The following is a 26,640-nucleotide window of genomic DNA, read 5'->3' on the forward strand; positions in this document are numbered from 1 at the left end:
CCTCCTTCTATTTTCACTTACTTGAAGAACAGCCTCACCCATCTGCTTAGTAGCCTAATCAGAAATCTGTGAAATATTTACTGTTCTTTATATTTCATCTTCAATTAATCACCTGGCTTGACCAATTCCATCTTTTAAGTGTCTCTTATAACTGTCTCCTCTGGCCTATCTGCAACCCATCACTCTTGCTCACACCCATTACTACTACTCCCCTCCGTTTCATCATCCACTCTGCTGTCAGTGTGTTCAAATACATGAATTTGCTCCAGTCACTCACAAACTCACAATTTAGTGGCTTCCTGCCCCCTAAAGCAATGTTATTCAACATTGGGTGCTTGCTACAAATGCAGATTTCTGGGTCTCACCTCAGTCCAACTCAACTGGACTTCCTTAGGGTGGAAGTCCAAAAATCTGCATTTTAAACAATCCTCCCAGATTATTCTTACGCCCAATAAAGTTTGGATAGGTTATAGTTTTTTAACTTTCTAACTATAGAAAAATTTAAATTTTTAAACATATTCAAAACTAGAAAGAATATTATACTAAACTCTCATGTATCCATCACCCAGCCTCAACGATTATGAACAGATGGTCAATCTTGTTTCACCTAGACCTTGATATATTTTCCTAGGGATGGCCCCCACACCCACACCACCCCACCAGATTATTCTGGAGCAAATCCTAGACATCATATAATTTCATCCATGAATATTTCAGTTTCAATCTCTAAAAAATAAAGGACTCCTTTTAAAAACGGCCACAATACCATCAATACCACACTTTAAAAACTTAACAATAATGTAGACATTATTCACATTTCCCCAACTGTCTTACATATGTCCATACATTCCAGCTGGTTGATGTGTCTCTAAAGTGTCTTTAAACTTAGGTTCTTTCTCCCTTTTTGTTTTCTTTGTCTTTATTTACTGAGGAAACCAGGTCATTTGTCCTGCAGTTTCCCAAAGTCTGGATAGAATACAATTTTAATTCCTTAGCCTGGCACACAAAAATCTGGACGGCCTAGCCTCATCTACCATTCTGCACCACATACTCTATATTCTGGCAATACTGAACTACCTGTATTTCCTAGAACGTACCATGCTGTTACACCCTTCTGTGCCCTTGCCATGGCTTCTCTTCCTCTCCTTCTAACATCCTCTTAGCACAGAGCTCTTTGGACACTGAGGACTCAGCAAAGATTATTTCCTGCTCCTCCAGTTAGACATACTTACCCACCACAGTTGGCTCCATTGGTGCCTAGATGCATGCGGGGTTCACTTGAGGCAAGCTTGATCAGCTCATTCCATTCCTTCTGCCACTCATCCTCTGTATATACCAGCCCTGACTGTGTGAAAGACAGGCAAGGAGTATCAAGCAATTAGAGGCTAGGTTCAAGAGGCAAGAGCCATTCCAACTCACTCGTGTTACTCCACTCCCTATTCTCTTACCACTTGGCTAACAATTTTTACTACAAAGTCCAATCTCTTCTCCCTTTTATAGTCAGGATCCATGAAAGAATGTCTATGATCACTCACACTTCTTCCATTCTTTTCTGACCCACTGCAGTCTAGCTTCTGTATCTGCCCTCCAGCCTATGCCCCCTCCCTCACCCCCACAAACTACTTCACCTGACTCTAGCAAAGACAATTACCTTCTAATTGCCAAATTCAGCAAACTCTTCAGTTCTCATCTTTCTTAGCCTTCATGTGGCATTTGATCTCCTCAAACTTTCTTTTCGTTTAGCTCACACAACACTACTTTCTCTTACCTCTCTGAACTCTGTCTACCTCAAAAATATTGATGTTGTGTCAATGATTTTAGCCTTGGTTCTTTCTAGGTTATCTTTTCTACTACTATAATCTCATCTGCTGCCATCTACACGCTCAGGATTCAAAAATCTTCTTCTCCAGCCCAGATTTCCTCGTAATTTCTATGTTCACATCCAGCTGCCTACTGAAGACTGCCACCTGCCCATGACTACCTCAAACTCTGTGCAGTCAAAACTGAACTTCTACCTCTTCAAAAATCCTCTCTTCCTGTTTTCCTACCTTTGTAAACAACACTATCACCCAAACACCCAACTAGAAACCAGGGGGTTATCTACGACTCCTCTCCTTTCACCCATCCCATACCTGGGATGGGTGAAAGGATTTACTAACCCTTTAGTCAACAGTTATTGAGCATAAACTACGGCAATGGACCCTTAACTGGTTTTACTACTTCCAGTCATACATTCTTACGATCCGTTTTCTACAATGCTACCAGAAAGATTTTTCTAAAATTAAAATATGATGATGTTTGCTTCCTGCTACAAATTAAGACCTGTCATTACCTATTAGATACAGTTCAAACTCCTTAAGCATAGCAGAGACTCCACTTCCTGGCTCCCAACCCACTTCTCTAATACCATTTAATTAGTCATAGTTCCTTGAATGCACTGTGTTGTTTTATACTTCTGAGCTTTTGTCTAGTTGTGCCTTCGGCCTGGAGCAGCCCACTCCATATCCACCTGGTGAATAATTTCTCAACTGTCAGGAAAGAACTCAAGTATCACTCCTCTATGAAGCCCTTCCTAAATCTCCCGGGTACATCAACCACTCACTCCTTCCTTTGTGCTCTCCCTCCTCAACTGCTATGTAGACTTCTATCATAGAAGTCATAACCTGTTACTTTGTTGCAATTAGGTATTTACATGTCCATCTCCTACCACTACTCCTAAGAACCAGGACCATGTTTTATGCAATATGCCTAGTACCTACTATGTGATCAGTAATCAGTAAATACATGCTCAGTAAAACTATTAACTTTTTATTAAAGGAGTAGAAGGAGTAGTACAATCTTAAAATACCATATTGGCTTTAGGATGTATATGATGATTTGGAAGAAAGTCTATATTATTAATTATATTTGGCCTATATAAGTGTTAAAATGAGTTTATACTTTAAACACACATTGACATAGTAGAAAGAATCACACTGGAAACATGAGAGGTATCAGAACAAATTTAACAGGAATTAAAGAGCTATTGTGACCACATTTTACTTTAACAATAAAAAAAAAGACAAAGCTATTTTCAATGTGTAAAATTCTATGACAGATTTTTTCAACTAAAAATACAAAAGAACAATGCACAGGTTATATATGGGGTGCTCTGGTCACTGATAAATGGTCACTGATACACATTCATGAGGATCTGTCTTCCTCTTGCTCTCACCTATTTTTGTTTGCTGTTTTTATACACACAGCCACTAGGTGGTGTACCCTTCTAGGCTGAAAATGTTCTTACTGTGTTTTACCACCATTTTTAACAACAAAACAAGGAGGCCTGGGAAATCAAAACCAATTTAGTGTGTTTGGTGTTTGGTACTGGCTGAAAGTAGCTCCCCAGTCCGTCACCCCCTTCCCCACCCCACTATAATGCTATGAATGGTCTGAGCTAAAACAATTATCTTGTTTCCATGTGGAACTTTCAATGTGCTGAGCAAAAGGAGTAAAAAGATCACTCCTTCAATATCTACTATCCTCCAGGCATGTATTTCCATCTGAGGACTTTGAGAGGGAATAGATGGCTGACCAAGAATAGAACTTGGGTATTTCTGGGTCTCCTGGCTAAATACCATCATAATCTAACTTCACCTTTAAAATAGTAACTATAACAGCTTAATATAGCTGGAATTGGGCCTACCTATCCTCTGACTGTGGCTATCACGTCTACTTTACTAGCTGGCATGATCTGGTTTGGTCTTTTCCTGTCTCTGAAGTGGTCAAATCTAAGGTTCAGGTATAGCCTGAATTCAACAATGAGGAAGGCAAACTCTAGGCTGGCTCTAGCTCAGGCAAAAAAAGCTCTCCACATAGTCCAGCTCAGCTCACCAGACTGCCAGGGGGTTTGGTGTCAATAAAGAATGCTGTTTACTTGGCCTTGCCTCTGTGCATTTCTTTCCCTCAGGAATCTTCCGGGGCAGACTGGCTGATCAAAGACCAGACTCTGATCTTAATATCATCCTGATTTTAAGGTTGAGTTCTTTATTTTTGAGAAAGAAACATAACACATTCTACTTCCATATTTTAAATCTTGAGAACATAAAATTCTAATAACTGAAACAAACAAAAGCCTGTTAGTTCTATATTATGGCCAGTTATGATAGAGCAATAAAAAGAGAAGGAAAAGAAGCTGGAAATTAAGTTTCTGAAGAGATATTCCCATATTAATGCCAGAAACACCCAGCTTTATATACATGGCAAGAATAAAAAAGATATACATGAAGAGCAGGAGATAAACATAGAAGACAGAGAACCAGGGCAAAAGGAAATAGGAAGACTCATTATCTTTATTTAACTGTATAATGTCATTATTAAAGGGAAGGGAATCGGCAAACTTTTTTCTGTAAAGGGCCAGACAGGAAATATTTTAGGCTTTGCGGTGGGGCAACGTGCAGCTTCTATATTCTGCTGCTGTAGCACAAACACATGTAAATGAATTGAATTGGGGAGGCTGTGTTCCAATAAAAATATTTTAACAAAAACAGTTGGTGGGATTTGACCCACAGGCCTTTTTTTTTTTTTTTTTTGCAGTACACGGGCGTCTCACCGTTGTGGCCTCTCCCATTGCGGAGCACAGGCTCCGGACGCGCAGGCTCAGCGGCCATGGCTCACAGGCCCAGCCGCTCCATGGCATGTGGGATCTTCCTGGACTGGGGCACAAACCCATGTCCCCTGCATCGGCAGGTGGACTTCCAACCACTGCGCCACCAGGGAAGCCCTACAGGCCATATTTTGCCCAGCCCGTTTATAGGGATGGAAAGTACAAACAGTCCAGTGTTTCTTTTTTTCTTTTTTTTTTTGGCTGCGTCGTGGTGGTAGGGACTGAACCTGGGCCATGGCAGTGAAACCGCCGGAGTCCTAACCACTGGACCCCCAGGGAACTTCCCAGTATTGCTTTCTTATACGAAAGCATCCTTAACATTTACTAAATCCCTGAGAAGTACCAATTAAACTCAACTCAACATCTGCTGAACTTCTAAGAAGTACCATTCAAACTCACGCTTTTACAATTTTTTAACAGATAAACTGAACGTACAAAACACGGTATATATGGCCAAAACTATTTTTACATATTTACATTTCTATAATGGTTGAAAACATAAGTCCTTAAAAATTAGTCTAGCCTTATTATATGCAAAAACACAAAACAACACGAAAATCCTATGAGCTTGTCGTATTTCATTTTGCAAAAGACTGCCACTAAAGGCTTATTGAGTGCCTATCGGGTAGAAATGCACAACGTTAGATACCTCCTCTACAAGTCTCCACTTCCCCACACCAGTTCTCATAACTCTATCAGAAGGCATGTACCCTATGGTGGTATCTGAATTTTCAACCATTTCCAGGATTACAAGAGGAGTAACACTGACCTAAGCACCTAAGTAGGAGACATTTCCTACTGGTAGGCACTGAGCATTTCCCCTCGGTAACTTTGGGAAACAAGGTGCTCCTGCCCAAGCTCCCTCACCTCTTTATTCTGCTGAGTTTGCTGCCACCTCCAGCGCCGTTTTAATGCTTCCTTCTCCGCTCCCTTCTCCATTAGTGCATACAAAGCTTTCCGTAGCATCAAGTCTCGATCATGGAAACCCCACATCCCTATGGCAAGAAAACATTATGGTTAAGACACCCTACCTCGACTCAACTCCACTTATTAATTATGATACACAGACCCTGGCATGAAGGAAATCAGGCTGAAGCCCAGGTTCAAAGAAACCCCTGCTGTGACTTGGGGGAAAGGTAATCAAGAAAGAAAAGATGTTCCTATTCTGGAGGTTCAGAAACTTTGAGAACCTGAAAGTGGGGGATATACCACATCCTACAGACTCCTGACAAGAAGCCTTTACTCGTGATACCAAGTCTAACAAATTAAAATACAGAGTGGGAATTCCCTGGCCATCTAGTGGTTAGGACTCCTCACTCTCACTGCCAAGGGCCTGGGTTCGATCCCTGGTTAGGGAACTAAAATCCCATAAGCCTCGTGGTGCGGCCAATTAAAAACAAATTTTTTTAAATAAATAAAGTAAAATACAGAGTAGCAGCAGATAAGATGGGTCTGGCACATGGTAATCAGCATCAAAGCTTGAGGGGTGGTTGGAAAATGGGGACTTTTTTTAAAAGCTAAGGCAAATAATATATTGAATTATAAATAGGCATAACAATTTAAAGAAAACAAGTCAATAATTATGTAATATTTTTGTATGGTGACAGATGGTAACTACACTTAACATGGTGATCATTTTGAAATATATAGAAATATTGAATCGCCATGTTGTATGCCAGGGTATAAGAGTGTTGTAGGTCAATTATACTTCCAAAACAAACCCACAGAAAAAGAGATCAGATTTGTGGTTACCAAAGGCAGGGAGAATTGGATGAAGGTAGTTAAAAGGTACAAAGTTCCATTTACAAGACTATTGAGTACTAGGGGTACAATGTACAGCATGACAAATATAATTACACTGCTGTACGTTATATATGAAAGTTGTTAAGAGAGTAAATCCTAAAAGTTCTCATCACAAGGAAAAAAGAATTTTTTCTATCTCTTTAATTTTGTATCCATGAGATGATGAATGTCCACTAAACTTATTGTAATCATCTCATAATGCATGTAAGTCAAATCACTATGCTGTATAAAACTTATACACTGCTGTATGTCAATTATATCAATAAAACTGGAAGAGAAGAAAGAAAGAAAAATACATTATTCTAGATTAGACATACATTAAAAAATAATAATAAACAAGTTTCACAGGGGACTGATGAAAACGTATCTTTTTTATATACCAAAAGAATAAATACTTAGTGGAATTATATGCATGCACATACAGTATACTGCTTGCTTACTGCTGCGCATTACTTCTGGGGGCCAGTTCTCAGAGTGGGACTTGTGCTAAATCCTATGTACTCCATACGATTTCTCAACAAGACTGAAAAACTAGGGCAGGGCTCTCTTCCATCTCCTCCTGCACCAGTGAGCATGCACGCGCACACACACACACACACACACACACACACACACACACACACACATAGCCTTGCTCTGAGCCATCACTTCTGTCTGAGATCAAGAATAGTCGGATCAAGTCCTTCACATGAGATTTAACTACTGCTTCCTTTCTATGAGGGAATGAAGGACCATTCTCAAGACTCACCAAGAGAGGCTGCGTGCAGGAGGCAGTTTCCATCTCCAGTAGTTGCCAAAGGAAGGAGCCTCTGGCAGGTGGGGTCCACACTCACCCACCAGTTCAAACGCCCTACAGAAACAGGAGGAAAAGGAGAGGAGCAGATGATGCATAAAGTTCTCCCTACTTCCCTATTTCTAAAACAGTCTCCAAATTTGCCTCCTCTAGGAAGCCTATCCAAAATCAAACCATCACTCTATTACTCTGTGTATCTTCTTCACTTATATCTGGTTCATCAGAATCTGGCGAGCACAACTGGTTAGATCAGTTCTTAAGTAGGGACAATTTCGTCTCCAAAGGGACATTTGGCAACGTCTGGAAATATGTTTGGTTGTCACAAGTGGTGGGGAGATGCTACTGCCATCTAGTGGGTAGAGGCCAGGAAGGCTGCTAAACACAATATAATGCACAAGGCAGCTCACACAACAAAGAATCATCTGGTCTTAGGTGTCAGTAGTGCTAAGATTGAACAACCCTGGGTTGGATGATGAGGCCTAGGTCATAGGTCGAAATCTGTGTTGGCTACTTGGTCTGGCTCTGATTTCTTCACTCTGGTCAGGAGACCAGCAGACACTGTAGCAATAGAGGTCAGCACAAATCCATCATCAGTAAAAGAAAAACAACCCAACATGTATATTCAAAGTGTCATGCAAGTATCATCTGCATATATGACAGTAAGCATGTCACCATGTATGTGGTACGACTTTAAAGACATGAGCAATAAGACAAAGTACTTAAAATACCCAAGAAAATGATTCTCAATTCTGTAGTCATCCTATAATTGCTGATTCATTACTTATATAAGGAAAATAATTTATGAATAATGCTTAAAAGTTTTTTTGAATTACTGGACAGTCTACTGAAAGAAAAACTGGCCTATAATCACAGCAGTCAGATAAACTGCTTACTAACTTAAAAAACTGTAAATAGATGCACACGATTAGTATAGAAGGGCACAAAATGAAAAACAAGACCTTCCTTTCTGTGCCCCCACCTCCCACCCCCCTGTCCTTCTTCCATGGGAGGTTTTTAATAACTAACTAGCTTTCCCAGAAATCCTAGCTGCCTCACCCCAACATACCAACAAATTTTAAATATAATTTAAGACAAACATAATTGTAAAGGTAAATAAATCTTTTGGGAAAGGTTCGTATAAATAAATGTGACTTAGTTTAATCACCACTGTGCATCATGTACAGCATTGGTTCTTGGAACCAACCATCTACAGCATTGGAACACACAAGGTGTTCCAGAGCCACTTATAATTCATTTGTATTTTTTTCATGTATTGATTTTTAGGTATTGATTTGTAGGCCTTTCACATGTGTATCTGGTTTCCCTTCAATCAAACAGGAAATTTCCAGAGGAAAGTGTCTTATTTGTGTCCTTTCTTTAACTTGAAGAAGCACCTAGCTCAGTACATGTCTCTCTGACTGACTGCCAAGTTTGACTGCAATCAATCAGATCGCAGGCTTAGACTGGAAGCCGCTTGTCAAGCCCAGCCCCTCCACATGGCTGCCTAGACGTGGAGAGCAGAGGGAAGAGCATGGGAAAGGAAGTGCTCACTGACCTGCCTGCTCCAAGGCAACCAGCATGGACTGCTCAATGAGGTCTCTCTCTATGAAGCTGCGAAAGTCTTCATTGTACACAGTGAGATCTGGAAGCTGGAAGGCACAGATGGGCATTTCCAGGGGGTGCTCACTGCTCCCCCCACCCCCACCATTGGAGGAGACATGGGACCGGGCCAGGGAAACAATGCTGGAGCTGGCGTGGGAGATGCCCCTAGACAGGCGTTTTTCTGCAATGAGAAATGGAGTCACCTTAGAACAAACACAACCCACTCAGAGAACTTTCCACTCATGAGGTGATGGTTACCTCTTGACAAGGTTTCTAGTCAGGGAAAAACTGTAAGTCTAACTGGCTACCAAATTTCATGACCCTCTTTCTCTCGCCAAATACAGTTGGAGAAACATAGAAAGTGGTGTTTTCACAGGCACTCACATTAGCACCAAATATACGTTCCTCTTTCTACCCTTTTGCCTGAACTTCTCTCCACGACACTGTCTTCTTCCACTTCCATTTCCCAACATAATAGGGACCCTTCATTTGGCAACTTAGTCATTGTCTGGTGGGAGGAAGAGGGAATAAGGGAAATGGAGTTTCATTTGGCTACACTGAGTCAAATAATCTCTCTGATAATTTTCAGGGCCTTGGAGAATGTAGAAAAGGATTTCCGTTATAGAAAATTAATGACAAATCTTACACATTCAGGAACTTTCTTATCTACCATCAATAACATTTATTTATATTATTTACTACAACTATTCTTGATACTTATATTTATCAGAAATTTATAGGTACAGTCAATTCTTACTTAACATACTACAGAGGAAGGCGGTAATATAGATAGTGCCCCAAATTATTTCATTTGTTTTGAATACATGGCACTTATAATTCTCCAGCAGATATTCCAGTGTGATCATAATTTGCTCAGTATAGTATTGAAATTCATTTGCATGGCTTGAGTTATATAATGACTATCAGAAAGAGCTAAAAATTATATTGGGTATCAGGTCTTAATCCAATATCTGCCAGGGATGATGCATAAAGTAAGTAGTTAAAGTTATTTTATAGTGTTATTTTTTTTGTTTGTTTTTGTTTTTGTTTTTGTTTTTGTTTTTGTTTTGCGGTACGCGGGCCTCTCACTGTTGTGGCCTCTCCCGTTGTGGAGCACAGGCTCCGGAGGCACAGGCCCAGAGGCCATGGCCCACGGGCCCAGCCGCTCCGCAGCATGTGGGATCTTCCCGGACTGGGGCACGAACCCGTGTCCCCTGCATTGGCAGGCGGACTCTCAACCACTGCGCCACCAGGGAAGCCCTATTTTATAGTGTTATTTTTTAAACTCTTTTTAAAGGTATTTTAAAAGTACCACATGCCCATGGTAAAAAATCAAAATACTACCAAAAGGTTTGCAGTGTTACAAAGAAATGTCCCTCTCATTCAAAATTCCTGATCCCTTCCCCAGAGGCGACGTTTTGTATCCTTCTAGAATTTTTTTGCCATGCCGTGCGGCGTGGTATGTGGGATCTTAATTCCCCAACCAGCGATTGAACCCGTGCCTCCCTGCAGTGGAAGCACGCAGTCCTAACCACTGGACCACCAGGGAATTCCTAGAATTTTTTATGCACATAGAAGCACAAATAACTTTTATAACAATTTTTAAAAACATAAACAGGAACATGCTATATATACTGTTCTGCGTCTTACCTTTCTCAATAGATTTTAGAGATTTTTCCAAAATAGCACATCAAGTTCTACTTAATTCTTTCTAATGGCTGCCAAGTATTCCATAATATGGATGATTACAATTTATTTAACCACTCCTCTATTAATGGATAATTAAAAGTTGTTTTCAAGCTTTAACTTTTAAGCTTTACACTACATGTCTTTGTGTCTATTTATGAATTAGGTAAGTATGTATTTATTTAAAAGGATACACACCACACACAGACACACACACACACCACACATATATGATAAATTCCTAGAAACAAAATTGCTGAGATAGAGTATACGTGCATTTAAAAATTTTGACAGATACTAATAAATATTAACAAAATATCCTCCAAAGGGGTAGATGATAGTGATCCTTTGAATTCTATCTTTATGTGTACCTTATCTCAACAATTAGATTGTTATTCTTCTTCCTCTATCTCTTTGAAGATGGCATTTATACAGGATGGCACTCAAGATGCAGAAAGTGAGGGGTTCCAGCATCTGGACAGACTGAGGTCACCTCTGATCATTTGGTTGGGGAGGTGGGGGAGGAATGGAATCATCTCTAAAGGATCACTAAATTCTCTGACTGGTCAGCAGCTGCCTCCCTTTCTTTCTACTCCGCATATTGGAAACAGCCCTCAGCACCCCAATACCTTGAACGATGTCATCTTGCCGCTGTAGGGTGGGTCGGGGAGGGCGAGTAGACTCTCTATCAGAAAACCCTTTCTCAGGGGTCCTGGAGCCACCACTCCCCTCACTAAAGGGTGGGGGCAGGTTCCCAGCATGGACCTGACGTAGCTGTTCAAAATCATTGAGGGCGGCGCTCACATCCCAATTCTTTCCTGTCAGGACACAAAGCAAAAAGTGAATTGGGAGCTGAGAGTATAGAAAAATTGAGGAAAGATACAGAACCATCATTCTAAGCATCTTATCAAAACCAGCGAGCATATACTCATGCGTACCTCAGTCATTCTCCTTTTCCTTCCCCTACTTTAATTTCCTTCATAACACTTTGATCTGGAATACCACAACTTCTTTATTTACTTATTGTCTATTTCCTAAGAAAGCCCTGTGTGCATACAGAATTTGCTTCTCTGAACTGAAAGGGCCCTCGGAGACCTAGTAACCTCATTTTACAGATAAAGGAAATGAAGCCTAAAGAAGTAGAGTTACTTGCCCAAGTCACGGGTAGTTCACACCAGGGCCTCAGCTGGACTCAAGCCCAGGTCTCCTAATTCTGAGATCCAGAGAGTTCTGAGCCTAGATGTGCTCTGGGGTGTCCTAAACCACCTGAAACTGTATACAAAGTTATAGGTATGTGTGTTTTTCTAAGAAAGAGCCGATAGCTGCCATCAGGTTATCAAAGGGAATTGTTAATTCCCCTCAAATTTAAGAATCACTACTCTGCTGAAGAAAACACCCGAAGGATAGATTTGTCACAGCAGATTTTTCAGTTGCTTTCTCCAGTTAAATTAGTCAATAAATAACATATTGCATAATTGTTCACACTTCTTTCTGTTCTATTCCATTTGTCACCACCTTAATTCAATTCCTATATCACCTAGTGTCCCACCTCCAATCTACTCTAAAGGATCCCATGATATTAATCTTTCTACAGCACAATTCTGATTGTTTCAGTTCCATAATCAAATTTTTAGTGGCTTACCACTACCTACAGAATAAAGTTTAGCCTCCTTTGTCTGACGTTCAAGGCTTTCTATGACCTAGCTTACTTTTCTAACCTTTCCTCTGTGCTTCAACTTCCCTGGCTATGAAAGGTGATAATACATAGGATTGTTAAGAAGATTAAATTAACTGAAAGCACTTAAAACAATGCTTGGCACACAGAAAGTGTTATATATGTATTTACTGCCATTGCTGTTATGCTTCTTGTTATAATTATAATTCTCCAGTTAAGCTGTATTAATCATCCATGCCAGATGAATTTATTCCTGAGCCATTAGATTCACCACTTGCTCCAACTCCCTTTGCTCACTCTGCACTCTGCGTCAGTCATACTGGCCTCTTTGTTGTTCCCAGAAATGTGCTAAGACTGCTCCCACCTACAGCCTTTCCACCAACTATTCCCACTGCCTAGAAGGCTCCTTCTCCAATATATCTACACAATTCCTCATCTCCTTCAGATGTTTGCTCAAATGTCACACTCTTAATAAGGCCTACCCTGACTACCCAACTAAAATTCACAACCTACCTCATCATTCCCCTTACCATTTTCCACAGCACCTAACACCTTATACTATGTACTTTACAACTTACTTGGTTATCATGTTTATTGTTTCATGTTTATTGTTTATTGACTATCTCTCAGGCTAGAATGTAAGGGCAGAGATTTTTGCTTGTTTTGTTTTGTTCAAGCATCTAGAACCTAGTACATAATAGGTACTCAATAAATATTTGTTAAAGAATGGAGGACTTTTGTTCTGAACCAATGAATGAATAAATGATTTGTCTTGAGCACTGGATAGTTATCTCCAACTGTCTGCTAAAGTCCTTAAAATCAGATCCTCCTAACAGTCAACATGTCTAAAACTGAACGTCCATCATCTTCCCTCCTAAAGCTTGCTTCTTCTCCTTCTTCTATAGTCCCTAAATCAGTAATGGCATCACAACCCCTCCAGGCCAGAAACTACAGTCATTTCAGCTCTTCACCATTCCTCAGACCCCACTCCTCCTCTTCCCTCACTATCTACTCAGTTCTCAAGGTGGTTTGTACCCTTGAAACATTTCTCAAATCTATTCTTTCTTGTCCATTTTTATTGTCACTACCCCAATTCAGGTCCTCATATTTTCACCTGGTCTTTTGGGAGGGGGCTCCCTAGTCTCTCTACTCTTAGTCCCCTCCCCTCTATAATTTGTTCTTTACACTACAACCAGGGTTAACTTTCAAAGGAAAAAGCAAGAGACAGAAAGATAGAGACAGAAAATGAGGATCAGGTCCTTTGCTTCCCTTTCTAAATTATACCTTAAATCTACGCACTTCTCACTCTGCTGTTACCACTGTAGTCCAAGTCACCATCACCTCTCACCTGAACTATGGCAACATTCTTAACTGATTTTACCACTTCATCTCTGGCCACCTTCCAATCGGTTCCATATCTTTTATCAGTACACTGTTCAGAAACTCAAACCCAATCATTTCACTCCCCTGATTAAAATCCTTCACCAGCTTGCCACCGAACATACACTGAAATGCACAACCCTTACCATGGCCTACAAAGGCCCCCCATATTCTGCTTCCTGCTTATCTAACCAGCTTCCTACCACTCTTTCTTGTACTACTCTTCCTACCTCGCTCACTATCAGCGCCAAACTCTCTCCCACCTCAGGGTCCTTGTATAAGCTACTTTTTTTTACATAAACACTCTGTGCTACATCCCTTTGTCTTGCTACTCTTGTGCATCCTTCTGTGTTCAGTTCACATGTCACTTCTTCAGAAAAAGCCTTTCTGAACTCTATATCCAAATTAGGTTTCTCCCTTAAACTTCCACAGCACCCTCAACTTTTCTTTCATAGTATGAGTGTGTGTGCACATGGGTGTGTGTGAGAGAAAGAGAGACGACATGCAAGCATTAACTTGTAACACACTTGTTAAAAGCCAGACTCTGAAACCAGATGGCCTAGGTTCAAATCCTACTTAACTTCTTGGACCTCAGTTTTTAAGCTGTAATACTGGGATAATAAAACCTATTTTGCAGAATGGTTGTGAGAATAAGTAATATATTTCAAGTGCCTCACACATATTGAACACATAGAAATGTTCAACACATGTTACAAGAGGAAGAGAAGGCACTTGAGCTGAATCCGGAAGGATGAGGAAAATTTCAAGAGAATAATGGAGGAAATGACACTGCAGACTTAGGAGACAACTTAATATGATCAGGGAAAGGAAACAGGTCAGGCCTGGCTGGAGCACAGGAACTGTGGGAGAAGGTAGTAGGAGATGAAACTGAAAATACAAGTTAAGGGCAAAGCCATACTGAATTATCAAACTAGAATTTAAACCCTGATCTTCCATTTCCAAACCAACATTATTCTCACAGGTGCCTAAGTAAATGTCATATTGCCACACCTTACTAAGGGCTGACAACCTAGAAAATTACCTATGTGTGCTAAGAACTTGCTCCTTCCCCCACAGGCTTACCTATTTGCGTCATTATATATTTTCACCAAAAAGCATCTGTTAACTATGACTCCAAACAAAGAATCCTACTGACATGAGGCCAAGCCTAAAGGACCTTAAAATCTAGAACATTCACACTTACGGATACATACAGATATAAGTAAACAAAAGCAGCTAAATGAAAACATTAAATTAATCCACTCTATATAGAATGATCCATACAAGTTAGGGAAGGAAAGACAAAAAACATGAATGATCCCAAATATGAAAATCTAATCATTTATACATAAAAAGGAAGTCTTACAGATCTAAAATTATGGTTTTAGTGGACTAATATCAAATTTCACTTGCATTACCTGAGCTTAAATTGACAGTGGAGAAAGCTACCCAAAAATTCAAGGTGAAAAGGGAATTTTGCATTTTAAAATTATGGTGGGTAATACACAAAGTAGATTATTAGAAGTAACTTAAATGTAAGGCCTACCATACACAAAGTGTCTTTCTGTTCACCTTAAATGTTCCAAATCATCCTAACAATAAATATCGCATCTTATTTTCTCTCTTCTCATTCTCCCCCAAAGACTCCTTACCTTCCAGGAGATCTCGGGCCAACCCTGGCTCTGCTCCTGTGGAACGGACAAAGTCTGACAGGACAGCATCCATGTCCAGGGTCATGTGATCATTAAGTACTTTCAGGCAGCTGATGTAGGGAGGACATAGATCAAAATTCAGGCCTCCACCTGAGGAGGAAATAAACACATAAGGCCCAAATTACACTGGAACGGGATGATCATAGCCCAATTTCAGCAGCTTCCTAACCAAATGGGGAAACTAACTATCCTAGCTCATTCATTTCAGTAGAATTTATTATAAAGAGTAACATTTAGTTTCCCAATTTCTCATTAACATTAGTTTTTTCCTTTTATTATATAAGTTTCAGGTGTCTAGCATTACAGTTCAACATCTATAAACACTACAGTCATCACCATCACAAGTCTAGTTACCATCCATTGCATACAGTCCACCCACTTCACCTATATTAATTTCTTAACTACTACACTAACCACAAAACCATAATACCACTCCAAATAATGCTCTTCCTCTGCCTTTCTAGAGTATTACATTTCTAGCCATCAGTTTGCTTATCCAAACTAATGGAAGGAAGCAGCAAACTACCACCCTGAAAAATTCCCCACCTGCATTATTCTCTTACATAGCGCCTGTTTATTTCCCTCTTGGCACTTGATATACCCTAAAATTATTTTAGTTGGTTGCTATCTAGCCTCCTCCTCCAACATAAAAGTTTCTTGAAAGTACAGAGCTTGTGTGTTTTGTCCACTAATGTATCCCCAGCATGTATCCCTTGGCACAGTGCTTGGCAAACGGCTCTCAGCATACATTTTACTGAACGAATGAATACTATACACTGAATAACTTTAGAGTTGACTAGTACTCTGATGCTAGCTGAGGAAATGGGAGGAGCAAAGTGATATCTAAACTTAATCAAAATAGGGACTTCCCTGGCGGTCCAATGGTTAGGACGCTGTGCTTCCACTGCAGGGGGCATGGGTTCGATGCCTGGTCGGGGAACTAAGATCCCACAAGCTGAGCAGCGTGGCCAAAAAAATTTTTTAAAATAAGAATACTCAAAATAAAACAATCTGCGATTATGCAAAGCAGAGTGGAGATCCCAAAGGTTCATAACAAAGGTCAATCTTTGTCCACTAACTTCATGAACCCAGGAAACATGCCTTTCTCCACTCAGGACAAATGACCACCAAGTAAGTTCACCTGAAAAAGATCACTTCTTTCAGACTTGACTTTGGCAGAAACTATGTCCCTGACCTGTCGGCCTGGCACCAATCCACATTCCTCTGAAGTTAGCAGTCCCAGCGGAGGGAGCAATAACCGAGTGAAAAACAACTTCTCACCAAAATCTGCCACTTCAGACAGGTTTACAGTTCTCTGTAAAAGAGGACTTGTTGGTAAAGTCACCAGGCACATACCTGCCCCACCAAACCCACCAGTCCCCTGCTTTGGCGGAATGCCAAAAGTAGAGTTCTCAAAGGCAACAGAGTGGCTCAGGTGACTGTCTCTTCAGAAGCATCTCCTTCTAAACAACCTAAACTCTAAGGGTGATTCTCGGGTACTTTTTCATCACACCTCCCCTGACCCCAAGACACAGATCCTTTAGTGGTGTGATCAGATCCTAATTATCTAAATTCCTTAGAAATAGTAAGGCAAATAAAAAGCAGTGATTTGTGGGTTATAAAACCAGTAGGCCACTAACTTAATAACTTCATGTAAAAATTTTTTTTTTTTTGGAGAGAGATGGCAAAATATAAAGTATTCCTTCTTGTACTGTTCCATGAGTACAAGAGGTCCAGGAGCAGAGGGACATGTTTAATTCCTATTTGTGCCGCAACATCTAGCACAGCATCTACATTACTGTCGACAGTCAATAAACGCCTGATGAATAAATGATTAAATGACTAACTGAACCTCCACATCAGCCACCACCAAACCAATCAATCTGAGGCTTAACTCAGAAGATCAGAAATGTGAGGGTGGGACTTCCCTGGTGGTGCTGTGGTTAAGAATGCGCCTGCCAATAAAGGGTACATGGGTTCAATCCCTGGTCCGGGAAGTTCCCACGTGCCGCCGAGCAACTAAGCCTGTGCACCACAACTACTGAGCCTTCACTCTAGAGCCCGCGAGCCACAACTACTGAGCCTGCAAGCTGCAACTATTGAAGCATGCGCACCTAAAGCCCGTGCTCCACAACAAGAGAAGCCACCGCCATGAGAAGCCCCCGCTCACCACAACTAGACAGAGCCCGCACCCAGCAATGAAGACCCAACACAGCCCAAAATAAATAAATAAAAACAAAAATAAATTTTAAAAAAAACATAAAAAGAAGAGAAATTCAAGGGTACTTCATCTTTCACATCACCCCACTATTTCTAATGGTCTGTCCCAGTCCCAATCCATCTCTCAAAGTTTTACAAACTCTCCTTTCTAAAGAGACATCAACATACTGTCACTTCCACCACCCTCGTATCAGAAGAGTTCTACCTACACTTATATATATTAGCTGGGTGACTTTGGTCAAATTACTTACAGGGTGTCAGTTGCTTCTTGTATATTCTAGACTTGGATTCAATGACTTCTAAGATTCTTCCCAGGTTTAAAAAATGAACTTCTTTAGTTCACTACAGCCTCAGAAACTATGATCCTTACATTCTCTTTTGGTCTGCATATTATCAATGTCTAATTTACTTCCATTTTAATATCACAACTGTCAGAAAAGACTACCATTACCTAAAGAACTTTTGGCCTAAGATACCTCAAATTCAAAATGTTGTTGTTTTTAAACAACTTAGTTCCTCAGATAAAATACTTAAGAATTAAATTCCTTCAAAATTCACAGATGAATGAGTGGTTTCCCTTTCCTCTAATACAGACAAGAATTCCTTCTTCAAGCCCATTTTAGTCACTGTCTTAGGTCACAGGGCATGGTAGCAGCCCAAATAACTTAAACACATGAATAATCTAAAACCAAGAGCACAGCTGCAAAATGAATTTCAACCTTCTCTCTTAAAAAAACATGCAAAGGAACTTGGTAAAGCCACTCTAATAACTTACTGAAAGGATGTGGGAAATATACAGTAAGTACACAAATAACAATCAACAAAAAGGTACTCAGCAGAAGAGAGGAGTTGATTAAGCCACAGGCTTATAGGCAATTTCCCAGCCAGCCAGAGGCTTTTGAGTGAGAGAAGCCAATGAAAACCATCGATGTCATGGCATCGTAGACCTCATATGTCAATGTAGTAGGATATTCTTTTAAAAAATATTTTTAGGGCTTTCCTGGTGGCGCAGTGGTTGAGAGTCCGCCTACCGATGCAGGGGACACGGGTTCGTGCCCCGGTCCGGGAGGATCCCACATGCCGCGGACCGGCTGGGCCCGTGAGCCATGGCCACTGAGCCTGCGCGTCCGGAGCCTGTGCTCCGCAGCAGGAGAGGCCACAGCAGTGAGAGGCCCGCGTACCAGAAAAAAAAAAAAAAAAAAAGAAAGAGCCTAGTGGACCCTAATGAAGATTGAGATTTTATCCTAAAAGTAATGAGAAGGCTTTGAAGGGTTGAAGGCAGGGATAGGACATGATCAGATTTAAATCATTAAAAGATCATCCTGGTTGCAGTGGGAATAGTTTGTAGGGAACACAAGTGGATTTAGGGAGACTTGTTTAGAAAACTGCTGGAAAAGAGCTAGACTAGGATGAGAGCGGAGAAGACTGAGAAAAACAGATAGATTCCACTTTGTTCCTTCTTACCTACCTGAACATAAACACAATGAGTGATGACTTTATTTTCCTGTAAAAACCTATCCTTATCCTTCCATTTCATTGGCCCAACCTGGATGGACCCCACATTCAACTTCTCTGCTACTAAATAGGGCTACTGCACAAGACAAGATCACATAATACTACAGAGCAAAGTGACTACAGATATATGGTGTTCCACCTCATTCCTTTCAGTGAAACACTGCAGTCTTTTGCTTGACTTTGGTACCTAACCAGTCTTCTCAGCTACTACCCCACACCTTTGCCATTCTCCCTGAGCCTCCCACCAAAACCTTATTACCTCCCTTACTCCTGGTAGATGACCTTCCCTCTGACTGCACAGAAAAAATAATGAAACGAAGCAAAAGGAGTTCCTTCAGGCTTCCTCCTCTGCCCTACCTGCTGGCTGCTATTCTCTTCTTCCCTGCAAAACTCCTTAAATTAGACTACAGTCACTGATGCTACTTTCTCACCTTATGGTCAGTCCTCGACCTATTAAAATGGGCTTCTATAGAAAGACAACGGCACCACTGTCTTATAGATAAGATCATCACCATCCTCCTTGCTGCTTATCTAAAGTATCTCTTTGTAGGGACTTCCCTGGTGGTGCAGTGGTGCTCAAGTCCTGGTCCAGGAAGATCCCACATGCCGTGGAGCAACTAAGCCCATGTGCCACAACTACTGAGCCTGCACTCTAGAGCCCATGAGCCACAACTACTGAGCCCACACTCTAGAGCCCGCAAGCCACAACTACTGAGTCCGCGTGCTGCAACTACTGAAGCCCGTGCGCCTAGAGCCCATGCTCCACAACAAGAGAAGCCACCACAATGAGAAGCCCACACACCGCAACGAAGAGTAGCCCCCACTCAACGCAACTAGAGAAAGGCCGTGCGCAGCAACGAAGACTCAACGCAGCCAAAAATTAATTAATTAATTCATTCATTTTAAAAAATGCATTCACAGTCTCCAACTCTTTCCAACTCACCCAGGAATCCCACAGGCACTTCAAGCTCAGCACATTAAAAAAATGATCCCATTCTCTATCTCTGTCCCCCACCCTTTCAAGCTATTCTTCTTCTGGTATTGCCTATTCTAGCAAGTGGTACCACCATCCCTCCTATCACTCAGGTCACAAGCCTGGGAACCACCCTGGATTTCTCTTGTGCCTTATCCTCGCTCACAAATAGTCCTTTATTAAGGTTTACTAATTTTAACCTTAAAAAATTCTCAAATCCATCCAACACCTTCAGATGTTCATAACCTGGGCCCCAGTAAGTACCTTCCTAATTTCTCCCTCTTCCTCTCTCCAGCCACTTTTCACAATGGTTGCTAGTAGAGGCTGATCAATCTAAAATACAAATATGATAGTATTATATCCCACTGCTCTGAATTCTTTATTGGATCCTCAGTGACGAAAGCTTAATATCCAAATTCCTATACATAACAAACGAGGCCCTTCATGATCTAGCTCTACCTAACCCTCCAGCCTTATCTACCTCCCATCATTCCCCTCCTTGTACTGGTAGTTCCCCAAGCATATACTACATGATTCACATTTCAGTTCCTTTGTGAATGTTGCTCCCTCTGCCTGGAACGACTCCTGGCCTAGCAGGTGAATTTTTATTTCTTCTTTAAGGCTAACTTAAGTACTACCTCATCTGCAAAACCTTCCCTGGCTTCTCAAGTTAAAGTGCCTGCTTCCTCCTTGGTGTTACATCTTGTACTCTACCTCTATCGTATTCTTTATCACACTGCACAGTATTTGTGTTTATTTACATGTTTGTCTCCCCACTAAACCATGAGTAATTTGAGGGCAGGAATCTTGTCTTGTTCATCCTGTATTCCTAGCATCCAAGCACCTGGGAGGTACTCAATTTTTGTTCAGATGAACTGAATTCTACTTGTACAGTATCCCACTACACACACACACACAAAACAGTATTGTCGATAATCAGATAATCAGTGTTGTAAACAGGCAAGTCATCTCAAAGTGTTTACAGTGCTGTAAACGCTGCTCATCTCAAATACATTTGCTTAAGATTGTAATATGATCTTATTTGCAACAGATTTCTCTCCCTAAATGTTTAGCTCAGACTAATATTAAAACCAGTCTGCATGATCTGAGTGCCCAACTACTTAGTAACAGAGAAAAGTGACTTAAAATTAAATACCGACTGTAGATAATACAGCTATGTTAAAATGCGTGAGAAACTACTGACCCTACATTCTCCCATCTACAACATTCCCCAAAGTGTCCACATTCTCACACTATACCCACTCTCCTGGTCCCAGTGATGCATTACAGCTGTGTCTGAGTACTCTCCAACTCCTCCCCAAACTCACTGGAAAACCACAACATTCAAGACTGTCAAGAATTTTCAAAGGTCAGCAACTCCTCCACGTCTATGATGTCAGTCCCAAGGAATCCAGACAGGGAGAAAGAGGAGGGACAGAAACCCTTAGACTTTCACACAATTCTTGATTAGGTGGGCGGGAGAGATGAAAGACTGTCTTGGCAGATTGTTTTTAGTTAATATACATCCTTCCAAGTGAAATAAACAGAATATAACCTTCTTAGAAAAAAAAGAATTGACCGAGTTCCATACTAAAGAGACCTATATATCACTAAGTGTTATAACCCAGAGATAATAAGATGGGTCTAAATGGAAGAAAAGAAGGAAAAGAAGTAATGTGTGTTAAAGTTTTAGACATTGTTTTCATTTAAACTTCCAAACAACTCTTAGAGGTTTGTCTGTATTGTTAACTCCATATTATAGATGGAGATGTTAAAGCTCACAAAGGTTAGATAATCTACCCAAGGTTATACAGTTTTAAAAAGTGGTAGGGCTTCCCTGGTGGCGCAGTGGTTGAGAGTCCGCCTGCCAATGCAGGGGACGCGGGTTCGTGCCCCGGTCCGGGAAGATCCCACGTGCCGCGGAGCGGCTGGGCCCGTGAGCCATGGCCGCTGGGCCTGCGCGTCCGGAGCCTGTGCTCCGCGGCGGGAGAGGCCACAGCATTGAGAGGCCCGCGTAACGCAAAAAAAAAAAAAAAAAAAAAAAAAGTGGTAGAACCAGAATCTTTATGAGTCCAGCCAATCTGACTCCCAAGACCAGACACTTGCACTAAATCACACTTAGTCCAGGAAGGAGGACTGAGGAAACACAGGCAGTCCACCATGTGAAAGTCCACCCTCACTGCTTCAACTCCTTTCAACTCCACCTGGAGAGAGAGAATAGGCTCTGGATTCAGACAGATCTAGGTTCAAATCCCTGATCTACTACTAATGGTGGTGCAATCATGGTTAAGTAATAATATGACTGTTTTGTGCCTCTGTTCCTTCATGTTAAATTGGGGGAAATACCTACACTTCAGACCTCTTGTTAGGATTAAATAACTTAAGATATGAAAAGCCTTTAGGGCAGTGCCTAGCACACAGTAAGTCCTCAAAAAATGTCATTTGCTTTCTTGCCTAATTCCCTCCCACGCACTCTGCCTCACTCCACTGTGTGCCCAACACAGCCTCTGTATCTCTCCTTCAGAAGCTCCCCCTACTTCTCCAAACAAACCCTCCAGTCCTACAACTGTTTCCAAGGCACAGTCTTAACACATACACATTGTACATGCTCTATCACTCCCATTCCAGTGTCTTTCAACTCCTCAAGTCCTCAAGAAAATGTCGTAAAGGGAACTCCCTTAGTTGCATCTTCTACCGGATGGTCCCTCAAAAAAAAGAGCAAAAGAAAAATGTCTGTCCTCTCCTAGAGGTACAGACATAGCTAAATAGCTCCTTCATCCCCAAATCTCCAGGAACAGCAATTTCACACATATTGACCGAAATTCTAATGCCTTAATCTACCAGCCCTATCTCCCCACCTTACTACTCTCCTCATTCCAGATTCAAAGACTCTATAATATTCACCTAATCTCATGCACAATGTCTATTTTTTGGATTATTGGAAGGAATAATCCTATTCACCCTGCACAATTCTGAGATGTTTTCTACCTCCACTACAGTGTATACTTGGGGAATGTCTATTTTCTCCCCCAAAAACAAACTCAAGAGAAAAAAACTTAACCCGATCATATAATTTACCACTCCCAAAACAATGCTATTGTGTATACACACCAGTAAGGACTCAAGAATTGGCCCCTGGACTTTATCACTACAACTGGTATGTGTATGAGTCAGAACAAGATTTAACTATTTCTTTTCAAAAGTTTCTAGTTTTTATCGGGCTACAAACAGCAAAATAAATTTCTAAGAGACAAATCCCATAAATAGCCAAATGCTAATATACAAATGAGACAGAAGTTCACAGAGAACTCCTTATGAACTGGTATTTGTCTTTTCAGTGCTACTGATAAAAGGCTCCCTGGATTACAGTTATTTGGGAAATTTAATAATTTGGAAGGCTTGTACAATGGAAGTGACCTTTGGAAAAATAAGGGCAGAGACAGTCACAGAGAAAGTCTATTATTATAATATTGGCACAAGAGTAACTTGAATAGAAACAGAAACCATGTTAATGTTTATTTTTTTTTAGATCCAGACCAGTATGTCTATTTGCCACACACAATGAATTTTTTCTTTTTCCTTTCAGCTAAGGTCGAGGATAGCCCAAGGTTTGATTCTCAGTAAGTTCAACTTTTAAAAGAATAGCCTGTAGGGCTTCCCTGGTGGCGCAGTGGTTGAGAGTATGCCTGCTGATGCAGGGGACACGGGTTCCTACCCCGGTCCAGGAAGATCCCACATGCCGCGGAGCAGCTGGGCCCCGTGAGCCATGGCCGCTGAGCCTGCGTGTCCGGAGCCTGTGCTCCGCAACCAGAGAGGCCACAGCAGTGAGAGGCCCACGTACCACAAAAAAAAAAAAAAAAAAAAAGAATAGCCTGTAAAAACAAAAGTTCTACTGAGCCCTTAAAAATAGGACTTACCTGGTGGCACAGTGGTTAAGAATCCTCCTGCCAGTGCAGGGGACATGGGTTCAAGCCTGGTCCAGGAAGATCCCACATGCTGCAGAGCAACTAAGCTGGTGTGCCATAACTACTGAGCCTGTGCTCTAGAGCCCACGAGCCACAACTACTGAGCACACATGCCACAACTACTGAAGCCTGTGCACCTAGAGCCCATGCTCAACAAGAGAAGCCACCACAATGTAAAGCCCGTGCACCACAACAAAGAGTAGCCCCTGCTCGCCACAACTAGAGAAAGCCCGCACAGCAATGAAGACGCAATGCAGCCAAAAATAAAAAATATATAAATACATAAATTTATTTTAAAAAATATTATCATTACTGAACTTTTTTTTTTTTTTTTGCAGTATGCGGGCCTCTCACTGTTGTGGCCTCTCCCCTTGCGGAGCACAGGCTCCGGACACGCAGGCTCAGTGCCATGCTCATGGGCCTAGCGGCTCCGTGGCATGTGGGATCTTCCCGGACTGGGGCACGAACCCGTGTCCCCTGCATCGGCAGGTGGACTCTCAACCACTGCGCCACCAGGGAAGCCCTGAACTTTCGACATGAGAGAAAAAAAAATACTACAAATCAACAGAGGCTAGTCTAATAGCAAAACACACTATTTCTCTAGAATCAACCCTCAACTTATTCAGTAGCTGACAACATTCTCTCCCCTTCTTGATTCCTAACTACTGGTCATTTCACTGTCAATTACAGAACTTCCATTCAAGGGAAGAAATAGCAGAGGGGGAAAAAATTCCAATTACTATCCTATCTGAGATGAGTTATCCACAGGAAATTAATTCACTTTGTAAATTCCTTCTGATAAATTAACTTCCTTCAGCATACAACTACTAATTTTTATAAAAGCCTCAAGTAGAAAATGAAATCTGCGTTTTATAAAATGATATAATTCAGTTCAAAGAAAGACACTTTTTATTACTATTTTTTTTTTTTTTAATTCTCCACCTGCAAGTTCCACTGTTCCATCTTTCCTGGCTATATCTAAACCTCATTTGAACTCCCACAGGTACAATATGTGAAAAATTCACTGGCACTTGCTGTTATCATATATTGCCTTATCATATTAGTTGGCCTTCCGGATACTTACCTCGCCAATTTGACTAACAGTCATTCATTCAAAATTTACCAAGCCGGGTCCACCACAGCCTGGGGATACAAATGAAGAAGAGAAGCCAGAGTCCTACCTTCAAGGCACTCCAGTCTGGTGTGAGAAATCTAAACACGCTTTTAGTGCCCAGTGGGGTAGGAAGAGGTATTAGGAGCAACTAGTTTACCTTGATGGGTCAGGGAAGTTTCTCAAACTTAGTCTTTAGGATGTGTAAGGCTGGAGGACAAGATACATTCTAGGTAGAATTAAGATCCTTGAGCTTGGCACCTTTCTTTTATACTTTTAAAAATTCTAAACAGGCCTAACAAACTGCTTGGCACATAGTAGATGCCCAACAAATATTTGTGGTTCTAAATTATTCATGGTAGTCCATGTGTGTGGTTAACTAAGAGCTCATCTATACCTAAAATAGGCTGGTGAATATTTACGGGTTTCAAATGTCACCATTCACCCCATAGACATGTAAAATAAAGGTCTATATGAACAAATACATTTGTACAGCTGTCTGTTCACTAAGAATAGCTTCTCTTTTGCTGTAATTTTTTGTTTTTAAAGTACTTTCACAAATATGGCCTCATTTAATAACAATTTTAAAAATTATATACCCTTTGAGATTTTTAATCCCCTCTTTTCTGATGGAAAACACATACACAGAGAGAAGCTTACAAAGCTTGAGTGATACCCAGATAGCAAGGAGCTTGGACCTACATATTCTGAATTTGAATACAGGGTTCATATCAGTTCTCCAGGGATTTATAGCAAAATGAAATCAGTCTAGCCATGCAAAGTCCACAAGGTGAAGAACTCTTTAATACTTTGCTTTTATAACTACTATCCACATTCACCCACACTGTCTTCTAGCCACCATCACCCTCCCCATCCCCCAGCAATCCTGCCAACACACACCTATTTCTATTTCCAGGTTAGAGTTAAGAAGCAGAAACTCCAACCCAGGGTATCCTGAGCATTATTTGGGTCTCATTCATTTGTATAGGTTGTACCTTTTGTGATAATAATTTCTCTTTTAAAAGCAAGCAAGCCTCTGGTGGCACAGTGGTTAAGAATCCATCTGCCAATGAAGGGGACACGGGTTCGATCCCTGATCCAGGAAGAACCCACATGCTACAGGGCAACTAAGCCCCTGCGCCACAACTACTGAAGCCCACGTGACTAGAGCCCATGCTCCACAACAAGAGAAGCCACAGCAGCGATAAGTCCGCACAAGGCAACAAAGAGTAGCCCCCGCTCAGCACAACTAGAGAAAGCCTGCGCACAGCAACAAAGACCCAATGCAGCCAAAAATAAATAAATAAGCAAACAAACAAACAAATTTATTTTTTAAAAAAAGCAAGCAAGCCTCATATTTATGCACATAAAATTAGTTACAAGCATATAATACAATCTGACAAGTCTAGTCTACCTAGTTATACACTTCTAATAGTTACATAATTAACATTTCACATTCAGGTCTTATTTGGAACAAGGCTGGTGGTAAGGTACAGAAAGTCAGTCTATTTTCCTTGTTTGGCACTCTAGAATTATGGACTTTAGAACTAGGATATCAGA

The 26,640-nt window shown here is 41.0% G+C and overlaps 1 protein-coding gene across 1 annotated transcript in view; it reads right to left on the minus strand.

Annotated features, from left to right (window-relative positions):
• The window catches only part of OTUD7B (OTU deubiquitinase 7B), a 49,065-nt gene that overhangs the window by 5,219 nt on the left and 17,206 nt on the right, over positions 1-26,640 (minus strand). Inside the window, exons 2-7 of the mRNA XM_065881145.1 lie at positions 15,237-15,386; positions 11,159-11,347; positions 8,797-9,024; positions 7,197-7,298; positions 5,513-5,640; positions 1,233-1,345 (exon numbers count right to left, since the gene is read on the minus strand). Coding sequence (XP_065737217.1) covers positions 1,233-1,345; positions 5,513-5,640; positions 7,197-7,298; positions 8,797-9,024; positions 11,159-11,347; positions 15,237-15,321 — 845 coding nt within the window. The 5' untranslated portion in view covers positions 15,322-15,386. The remainder of the gene's footprint in view (positions 1-1,232; positions 1,346-5,512; positions 5,641-7,196; positions 7,299-8,796; positions 9,025-11,158; positions 11,348-15,236; positions 15,387-26,640) is intronic.

Source organism: Phocoena phocoena, chromosome 1, assembly GCF_963924675.1.
Source record: "Phocoena phocoena chromosome 1, mPhoPho1.1, whole genome shotgun sequence".
NCBI lineage: Eukaryota > Metazoa > Chordata > Mammalia > Artiodactyla > Phocoenidae > Phocoena > Phocoena phocoena.